General features: G+C 28.9%; 1 protein-coding gene across 1 annotated transcript; it reads right to left on the reverse strand.

Annotated features, from left to right (window-relative positions):
• Window positions 1–507: 507 nt before the first annotated feature.
• Window positions 508–11,225, reverse strand: LOC113867069 (cytochrome P450 CYP736A12-like). Its single transcript, XM_027502030.1, has 5 exons — window positions 10,519–11,225; window positions 8,967–9,515; window positions 8,699–8,906; window positions 3,228–3,817; window positions 508–1,344 (listed from the first exon to the last, which is right to left on the reverse strand). Exons 1-5 carry the CDS (start codon window positions 11,203–11,205, stop codon window positions 514–516), a joined length of 2,865 nt encoding a protein of 954 aa, XP_027357831.1. The 5' UTR covers window positions 11,206–11,225; the 3' UTR covers window positions 508–513.

Genomic DNA, 11,225 nt, shown 5'->3' on the forward strand with positions numbered 1-11,225 from the left:
TGAAACTTAGGTAAAACGTGTGGCAAAGCGAGCTAGTGTGTCCTACCTCTGTCGGGTCATTGTGTCCTGATTTTTAAAGTGAATTTTTAGTGACACTGTTTATGGATGCACCGGTGGGTTAATGAGTTAACCTGCTAGAGACTAAAAACAAAAAAGAAAGTCAGTAGATTAATAGACTAATCTATCTAAGATTAACATAAAAAGAAAAAAATTATAAAAATTAATAATAACTTATATATAAAAAAATTAATATTTAACCAATAAATAATTATATTTAAAAAAAATATTAAAAATAACATTTTATAAGATTATAACGAAACGAACTAGGTAAGTCAGCGAGAGTGCAAAACTTCTAGCTTCACTCACCATTTTGAGCAGGTTAAGTAGACTACTTTTCATAATAAGTTACACAGAAGTAGATTAATTTAAAACTTAATTATAGAACCAGCAAAACATTCGTTATTAAAGAACTAATTAGATACACTGCATAATCGACCTTATTATCGCACCTTATCAATCAACTAGCCGATAAATTGGCATAGTCAGTAAGTGCTTATTTCTTGGCATTGTGAGGCCAAAGTTCTCATCCATGTCTAACTCATCAGGAGAAATACCCAGTGGAAGGACCCAATTAAAGCAATGAACCAATTGAGCTAGAACAAGCTTAACAGTAGTTAGACCCAAGTGAATCCCAGGGCAACTTCTACGACCTGAACCAAATGGTAAAACTCGAAAGTCATTTCCACGAATGTCCACATTGCTATTAGCAAATCTTTCTGGATCAAACATCTCAGCAGTATGTGACCAAACTTTAGGATCTCTCCCTATTGCCCATGCATTTATTATGATCCTTGATTTTTTATTTATGTAATAACTTTCAATAGTAACATCCTCTCTAGACTCACGAGGCAATAACAAAGGTGCAACAGGATATAATCGCAATGTTTCCTTCACTACCATATTCAAGTAGGGCAGTTTTTCTAAGTCATTCTCCTCCACCTGTTTATTCAATCCCACAACATTTTCTAGCTCATCTTGAAGTCTCTTCATCACACTTGGGTGCCTCAATAGTTCTGACATAGCCCAATCAACAGTTACAGTAGAGGTGTCCAATGCTGCTGTAATTATGTCTAATATAATAGCCTTGATATTAGTTCTATCAATGACATGCTTCTGTTCGTCTTGAAGATCAATGGGTTGGTGCAAATGTGATAACAAAATGTCCACAAAGTCCTTGCCAGAGCCTTTCTGTTCATTATTTGATGGATGTTCATGGTCTTCGATAATATGCTCCAAGACTTGATCAAACGCCTTACTTGCTTTCTTTAATCGTCTTGTTAGTCCCTGATTTGGCAATATTTGTGTATATAATATTTCATGTGAGTACACTAGGAATAAATATTCTATTTTTTTAATACTTTCTTGACACTTTTTTGTTATTAAGAAAATTATAGACTGACTTTAAGTATCTAAACTTACAAAATATTTTGTTTAAAAAAATTATTATTAATTATTACTTAAATTCAACTTAGGTGCACTGTGGACCGACAAAATTTTTAAACCTAGGGAGATTGAATCAATAAAGTTACAGGTTAAAAATTTGTTAGTACAGGCAAGCCTCTTATAGGTTATTATGGGCGAGAAAGACTAGTCCATGGACAATTTTTTTAAAAAACACTTTTATTGATTTTAGCTTTTAAAAGTTAAATTTAAATATTTACAAATAATAAATATTTAATAAAAAATATTTATTGTATTAAAAATACAAAGAGATAATACATTTTTTTTTATTTTTAAAGTTTAAATTTAATCTTAGAAATTTAAGATAATAAAATTACTTTTTAATATTATATATATAATTAAAAAATACATAATATACAAAAATTTATTAATTGGCTATGACTATATTCTAGCATTTTGCATTCTTGGTTTAACATTTTTTATTAATATTTAACAAATGTATAACTTGATAAAAATTATAAAAAATATTTTTTATCCTGCGTTTATTTACAATTTCTTCTAACATGAAGATCTAATCCAATATATAAAAGATTTAGTTCAAATAAATAATGATAAAAAATTATAAAAAAATAAAATATAAAAATACAATTAGAGCCAACATTCTTAATTTATGGATATTTTAATCTTTGAATTGAACTAAATTGAGTTACATTAGTATCATTAAATTATTTTGCTAAAATATCAGTTCAAATATATGTAGGTTATTTCTACTAATTTATTACTTAATTAATTTTAACACACTTAACCGTATTTTAATTCTTTTTAAGCTTTGTTTGAGGGGTTTGAGAAGTGAGAGAAAGATAAAATTTAAAGAGTAAAAAAAGATAAGAGATGAAGGAAGAAAGATAATTAATATAATTTTTTTAAAATTTGATAAATTTAAAAATATAAGATTAGAAAGTATATAAACTCTTCATCTCTCATCTAAAAACTCTCAAACAAACATAATTATCATATAAATATTTTTTCATTTTTTTAAAAATTAACTTTCAAATAAAATATTAAAGAATAAAAAACTACGTAATGAATAATTTATTTCTAATTATTGATTAGGTAGATAGATATTCATAACGCATTAAATGAAATAAAATAAAATAAAATAAAATGATTTTATAATCTTACTATTTAAATATTTAAAATTTTTATATAAATTCTAACATACTTTTATAATATATTTTATACTTTTTCTTTATTCTATTTTTTAAACTTTTAATAAAAACAATAAAATGGTTGTGTAAAAAGTTCCCTTTTATTTATACTTATTTTATTTTCACGATGTTTTCTAAACTTTAAATAAACGAGTCATTAAGATGATAAAAAAAATGTTTCATTCTTTTATAACGAATACAAAGCAAAATCTATAAAATTATTATTTTGATATTTGTTTATTTCACACACGTTAAACTTCTGTTATTTTTATTTCCAGAGACGACTTAAATTATTTCTAGCTACTATTCAATGATTATATTATTAAATATTTATTTTCAAAAATTAAGTATTGATCATTATATTAAAACTATGAACTAATTCTATGGGGAAAGTTTTGAATGCCCAAATAAAAATAAAAATTTATTATAAAGTTCAAATCCTGTACGGGTTTATGTTCACAGTCAATCACAAAGTGATATTTTGTAATCGATTGGAACTAGATACGCGTATGGCTCTCAAATCATAGAATAACCAAAGCATGTAATTGAATTTCATACCTGAGGATCAAACAAGCCTAGCCAAGGCATGTAATCTGCAATATTGAAAGCACCAACCAAGTTCATTACCTCATGAACAAGTCCCTTTAACTCGAATCTATCATCCTTAGTGCGTCCCAATATCATCTTAAACACAATGTTCTCAATGAGTTCTCCCAGCAACTCACTAAGGTCCACAACTTCACACGATGCTGATGCATTTTTTAGTGCCTTCACCAATCCTCCTAATTCCTCTCTCCTCAAAGGAGCAAACATCTCAACTTTTGATGCACTCAAAAGTTGTAGAGTGCACAATTTTCTCATGTTGCGCCAGTAGGCACCATATTCAGAAAAAGCAAGGCCCTTGCTACCATGAGAAAGAGATTCTGAGGCTTGAAGTTTCGGCCTGCTAGCAAAAAGTGTGTCATGGGTCTTGAGAAATAGTTCAGCTGTTTCAGGAGAAGAAACCACAATGGCTGAAACCTGTCCTAGCTTTAAGGACATTATAGGTCCATATTTTTTTGCAAGGGATTGAAGGCTGCGGTGTGGGAGTTTCCCTAGCATGTGTAGGTTACCAATGATTGGCAAAGCCTTAGGACCTGGTGCGATTTTCCCATGATTTCTATGTTGCTTTGGATGCAACACAGCAACATATAGAGTGAATATGAATATCACAAGGATTATTAATGTAGGCATAGCTAATGTTTGAAGTAACATTTGTATATAATTGTTTCCTTAATTGATAGGAGGAAACAGAGGAGAGGGACTTGTATTTATATAGAAATGATGTACGAGGTGAAAATAAAATAAATTCTCTACCCACTGATCACGTGGTAGCACAAACTTTATAAAACGATTAATTGATCTGGGTCCTTTGTAATTAACATTGAAATATTATTCAAGGAAATAGTTTTAAAATGCATTATGGTGTCAAAAAGATTCGTTTCTTGGTATGTGGACATAAAAAAAGAGATTTTTTAAAAAAGAATATATTCAAAGAGAAGAAAAGTTTTCTTTTTTTATTACCTATTCATTTAAAAATTAACGCCATAATAATTATTGTTTTTACTAATGTATTTTTTTATATAATATTTATACTATTTAAATAATTAGAGAGTAAAAAAATATTAATAAAAGATAATAAGAGAATAATATATCAAAAAAAGTAAATATAAATGAAACGTGACAGCAAGAAACATGTAAGATAATAAGTGCAATTGTTTACGAAAAGCACATGCAATGAACTCGATCATTGTAATGAATCGAGTAACTCAATCAATCTCTCTGAAAGTCAGTGTTAGACAGCCTAAACAGCGACATGCATTTATTAGAAAGTTACGTTTACGTCAGTCTTGAAAGATATGTCATAGGATAAGACTTATTTTATAAAAAATATGCTAATTATAGGTTACTTTTTTTAATATTTTTTATTTTTTATAAAATTACAAAAATTTAAAATTTAAAAATTGTTATTGACGATTTTTAAAGCAGTATAAATATTTAAAGATAAAAAATTAAAAAGTTTCAAAATTTATTAATAATAATTTTTTAAAAATTTATTAAAAAATAAAAGTCGTTAATGATAATTTTTAAAAAAATAATTAAATATTCAAAAAATATATCAAAAGTCGTTACTACATTTCCAATAACAATTTTTGAAAAAAATCATATTTTTATAATTTTACAAAAAATTTCATATTTTTTGAATTTTTAAAAACAAATTCATAGATAAAAAAATGTTTCGCTAACTATATTTTTAATTTATACGAGAAATCTTAAATACCCGCTCATGCTCAAGCATCTTATCCATAAAGTTTATAGGAACTAAGCTTAACTTACTCTACTAATTAGCTCATAAAAAATATTAAATATTTAACTAACATAAAAAGTCTTAATATGGTATCCAATGAAACTTAATTTCACAAGAATAATTAAATATATACTTAAAAATAATATTGTTTAACATATGATTTAAATATCTATACCAAACACCCTGTATAAATAAAAATATTGTAACATCTTGTACTTTGATTTAAATAAAATAAAGTTTGTTAAAATATAATTGAAATAAATTTTGATAGAATTTATATATATATATATATATATATATATATATATATATAAATTCTATCAAAATCTATTTCAATTATATATAAAGTGAACAGTAAAATCGCCTATGAACAGTAAACCGCGTATGAACAGTGAAACTACGTATGTACAGTGACAATGACGTCATCAGTGACATCATGGCTAACATCACATCCGTGTACAGTACGTGTGTACAGTATTTTCGACGTAAACAGTGACCATGAACAGTGTTTATGGGTGAACGATGTTTCCAGCGATGAACAGTAATTCTGGCGGTGAACAATAACTTTTGAAAATTTTCTAAAAAAAGGGGGTTTCAAATGAAATTTTTATTTCTTCACTCTTATTCAAGGTTCTCAAAGGTTCTGAGGCCATATCTCGCCATTTTCTCTCACACTAAACCTCCCAAACTTAGATTTCTCTTTAGATCTGTGATTCTATGTTCGTTCTAAAGGATTTCAAGTAAGTTTCTCTAAGTTTGAAGTTAGATTTACCGTTCGTTTCTCTTCTTCTTCTTTTTCTTATAGATGTTCATGGTATTCTTAGGAAAACCTCCGTTCTAGAATTAAATCTTCGGTTAAATTCTTGTAAAAGCTCTATTTTGAGGTAAGGGGGCTCGACTTTATCATTTTGTTATGTTTATTACTTGTATTCTCATAGATCTTGTTATGTATGTGATTATATGTGGAATAATCCTTGTTTTATGAGAAATAATCAGTAAAAAGTGAGAATAATTGGTTGTTTATGTAATCTTATGAGGAATACATGATGAAGATGTGATATTATGTTCAAATAGGGCATAATAAGCTATATTGAGGATGGTTGATATGATTTTATGATTCTGTGACACGAAATATACAAAGAGATGGATGTTTCATGCTTGAATATATTGTGTTTCATGAAAAAAATGATATGTATTGTGAATATGCTATGATTTGATGAAAAGTATGTGAAAATATGATGAAAAATATATGTGAACATGAGAAATACATATGTGAACATGTGAAAATACTTGAAAGAGTATGAGATGAAAAAAGGATATGATGTAAATAGTTACAAAGATACATTAGGAAAGTGGAAGATGAAGACGATGTGTGATATCTTGGGGAAATGTAGGGTGGTGAGTGACATTCAGGATTGTGCATGGAATATTGTATTCGAATGCACCACATGGCCACACACTCATTTTTCGACTTGACTTCTGACCATTACCTTTGCTAAGGGGCCGTCTATTACATGCGTTGTATTTGTATTACATTGGGCCATCCGACGACTATTTACATGGATGTGTAAGACCTCAGGATAGAGGTATCGAATAACTGTTGCCACAGGGCACGGTAAGCACAGATAAAAGTAAAAGAAATTGTGAATTTGTGGAATATAATATGTGTTGAGATGAGAAAATGCTTTATATGACACTGTAATATGTAATGTCATGATGTTTTCTTTAATTGTGATAAGATTTGTTTTGTGATGAATATGTGTTATGTATGAGTGGTAGGGTAGAGACTCACCCTTACACAATATTTTCAGGAAACCAGGACGAATAGTATCAGGCTCACAGTGCATGGATGGATGAGAACTACTATAGGACTTAGTTATTTTGAGTTATGTAATAGATCTTTTCAGTTTTATAGCATTCTTTTGAAATAGTTGTAAAACTACTATTTCTTTTTGTTGTTGATGAAAATTTTAGAATCTTTGTTTTTCTAAAGAACTTATATGAACCTTATATCATTTCAATGTCCCTTTCTTATTAGAGAGTTTTTGAAAGAAAATTTACTTTACCATTTAAATTTTTATGAAAATTTATCATACATTAAGAAAAGAAATATAAGGTGTTACAAATATAATATAAGTGTTTTTTAATTTAATTTACACAAATTATGTTATATTTATATAAAGTGTTTATACCAAACACTCAAATCTATTTTTTAATTTTAAATTTATAATATTAAGTATTTTTTAAATTATTATTTTTAATATTTTTAAATTAATATCACGTGTCAACATCTCACCTATTATCAGACTTGATATGGAGATAGTAATATCGCTGTAAAAGTAAAGATAGCACTATCGTCCCAAAAAAAAGTGAGATTTTCATTTTGCGCTTAATACGTGTTATTATTGGAGTAGATATCGACCTGATATGTGCGATACTGTTTAAAAAAAAAAATAGTATCGTGTGTAAATTTTTGATACATCCACTTATGTGGCAAAAAGAAGCTTCAGAGAAAAATTAATTTTAAATTAACCCTATTTTTTAAAATAATTTTTAAAATTGCATTATTTTAATAAAATTGCCGTCAGATTAAATGGATGGAGGTTTTTTTTCGTGGTTCATGATTTTCACGTGGTATGTGTCTATGTGAGCTCTTGAGAGATATATACTAATGCGTGGTGCTGGTACAATTCCGTACTAGTAAGGGTGGAAGAGTTTACGAAAAATTTATAAATGTTAGGGATTATCTCGAGGGAAAGACTATCTTCATACCTCTTTATATTTTTTAAAATTTGTAACTTTTATTTAATTTATATTTAAAGATACGAGACTTTTAATTATAAATTTACAATAATAAATAAAATATTTCATTTTATATTAAGAATGTATGAAATAAAATTAAAAATAATTTTTCTAATATTATTCTTTCTATCTTTTTATTTATTTATTATAGTTTTACATTTTATAATGTAAAACTATTTAGTAATGCAATAATATTAAATTAATACTCAAAGATTAAAAAAATATTTCTCATATAGTAATGAAACAAACTAATGTTAACACTATATTTAGTAGTATAAAGATTAGTAGAGGTTTTCAATGTCGAAAAAATTTGTTCAAGAATATTTCTTTTCTGCAAAAATGTGTAATAGTGTATCGTACATAATGTATTGTAAAATTAACATAAAACCATAACCAACAAATGAGAAAGTATATTGAAAATATTAAAATATTTAAAAAATATAATAAATTAAAAAATCAGTTTAGTATAAATCTAGTTTTTTAAAATTAATTTAATATTGATTTGTAATGATATATTTTTATAAAATAAAATAAAAATATCATACTTTTATTTAAGAATGTTCTTTTCTTATAAAAGTGTGTAATAAAATATTGTACTAATAATGTATTGTAAAATTAACCTAAAACTATAATGAACAAATGAGTAAGAAAGAATAATGTTAGAAAGAAAAAGATAATCTTAATTTTATTTTCACACGTTCTCACTGCAAATTAACTTCTTTAGACATAAATTTACAGCCCAAAAATCTCATCTATTTAAGTGTGCAGGAAAAAAATTATTATAATCTCTTAAGTAAGAAAAATGAGCATTCACTCACAATGCAACATATTGTACGTCAAACTAGTATCAATTTGATTCGTTAACTTTGGGCCATACTAAGAAGCTGATATGTTGGCACAGCAAGTAAGGGTGTGGTTCTTGGGCTTGTTAGCCCAAATTGTTCTTTCATGTCCAAGTCATCAGGAGTCATGCCCCATGGAAGCTTCCAATTAAAGCAATGCACTAGCTGAAATACAACAAGTTTAACAGTAGCAAGACCCAAGTTTATCCCAGGACACCCTCTACGACCAGAACCAAATGGTATCAACTTAAAGTCATATCCTCTAACATCTATATTGTTATCAATGAATTTCTCAGGATAGAAGACATCAGCATTATCAGACCAAACCTTAGGATCTCTCCCAATGGCCCATATATTTACTAGGATTTCTGAATTTTTCTTTATGTGATAACCATTAATCATAGTATCCTCTCTGGAGAATCGGGTAATGAATGATCCAGCAGGATGCAATCTCAGGGTCTCCTTAATCACCATATCCAAGTAACTCAACTTTACTATATCACTCTCCTCCACCAATTTGTTCATTCCAACCACAGTGGCTAGCTCATGTTGGAGCTTTTTCATCACCCTTGGATGCCTTAATAGCTCAGATAATGCCCACAAAATAACAGTTGAAGAAGTTTCAAATGATGCAGCAATCATGTCTAAGACAATGGCCTTGATGTTTGTTCGATCAATGGCATGGCTATGTTCATCATACGGGTCAATGGGTTGGTGCATCATTGAGAGTAATATGTCTACAAAATCCTTATGGCTGCCATTTTGTTCAATGGAAGCTTGTTCATGTTCTTCGATTATTTTCTCCAACACTTCGTCAAGTGCTTTACCGGTTTTCTTGAAGCCTCGTCTTAGTCCCTATTAATGATATTTACATAGCTAAATTATTCAGTATGATTGTAAGGACACCAAAAGGTGCAAATAAAGGGAGGAATTCCCTTAAATCTTTCTAACAGACCTATGCAGTTACCGTCAAACATGAGTATATATGTTTTGGTTGATTAAAAGGTGTTTGTGTAGTTATTATATGGAGTAAAATTTATGTAAACTACAGAAGTTAATTTATTATATATTAAAAAATATATTAAATTTTTATTTCACTTTTATATAAAAATTTTATTAATTCACTTAAGATCTATTTGCTTACGTCTTGCGTAACTAAGACAAATCTTACAAAAGAAAAAAGCTGAAATCCAAAAGATGTACTTCACGACTTAAGTAACTTCTTTTCAGGTGGCATCATTGGAAAATCAATTTTCAGTACATCTTTTAAATTTGACTAAGTGACAGTGTAGAAAATAGAACCCAAAAACACCCATCTAAGAATCAGACCGATAACTGTGAAGTGTGAACAGAGGGCATACAACACATTCAAATCTCTGTAATTGACAATGTCATTACTCAATTTCACTTTTATGTCGACCGATTCAACTAGAAGAAGAGAACATAAATAAATTTAAAAAACTTAATTTCTAAAACATGTGTCAAAAATTGGATAACACATCTAATTATTCTCTAAAATTACAAGCATCAATCACTTTTAATTTTAAATCATTAAATTTAATTGAAACATCTATATAAATGAATTTAAATCACATATTTTACATGAACATGTGTTTCTTTATTAACAATTTGTAATTAATTTTATGACTTTAAAATAAATAAGCCCCAAGTAATAAAAACAAGTGTTTAATAGGCACCTTAAATCCTAATAGGTGTTTATATTTTAAGAGAGAGAAAAAAAAATCAGCATGACGAATGATATAATATAATCGAAAAAAAAAAAAGAAAAATGAAAGATATTAAATAATCATTAGAAGTATTAGTGTGTTTATAAATCAAAGTTAAAAAGAAATGTAACCTGTATATCGAACACCCGAAGCCAAGGCACAAAATCTGAAAGATTAAACTTCCCAGCAAGGAGCGTAGCCTCTTGAAGAAGCCCCTTCAAATCAAACTTGTCATCTTTACTACACCCCAACACCATCTTATACACAACATCCTCCAATAGCCCCGTCACCACTTCACTGAGGTTCACCACCTCACCCACCATTGCCCCTTTCTGCAACGATTTGACCACTGCTTCCACCTCCATCTTCCTCAAAGCCCCAAAGGACTCAACCTTAGACGCACTCAGAAGCTGCAAAGTGCACACTTTCCTCATTTGGCGCCAATATGTCCCATACTCAGCAAACACCATACCCTTGTAGCCGTAAGAGAAGTACTTGGAGGCTTCAATTTTGGGTCTGTTCGCAAAAACTGTTTCGTGGGTCTTGAGGAATTGTTCAGCAGCTTCTGGGGACGAGACCACAATAGTAGGAACCTGTCCCAAACGAAGAGACATTATGGGACCATATTTTTGGGACCAAGTTCGAAGAGTACGATGGGGAAGGTGACCCAACATGTGGAGGTGACCTAAAACCCATAGAGCCGGTGGACCTGGTGGTTGTTTCCTGTGATGTTCCCTTCGTCTTCGCAATAGCGTTGCTGATAATATGAATATCACGGTCAAAACGATCCATGAGATTGCAAATGTTGAAGGAAACATGGTCCTGGAAATGTTTGGTG

The sequence above is a fragment of the Abrus precatorius genome, unplaced genomic scaffold (assembly GCF_003935025.1).
Source record: "Abrus precatorius isolate BTA unplaced genomic scaffold, Abrus_2018 Scaffold5, whole genome shotgun sequence".
NCBI classification, from domain to species: domain Eukaryota; kingdom Viridiplantae; phylum Streptophyta; class Magnoliopsida; order Fabales; family Fabaceae; genus Abrus; species Abrus precatorius.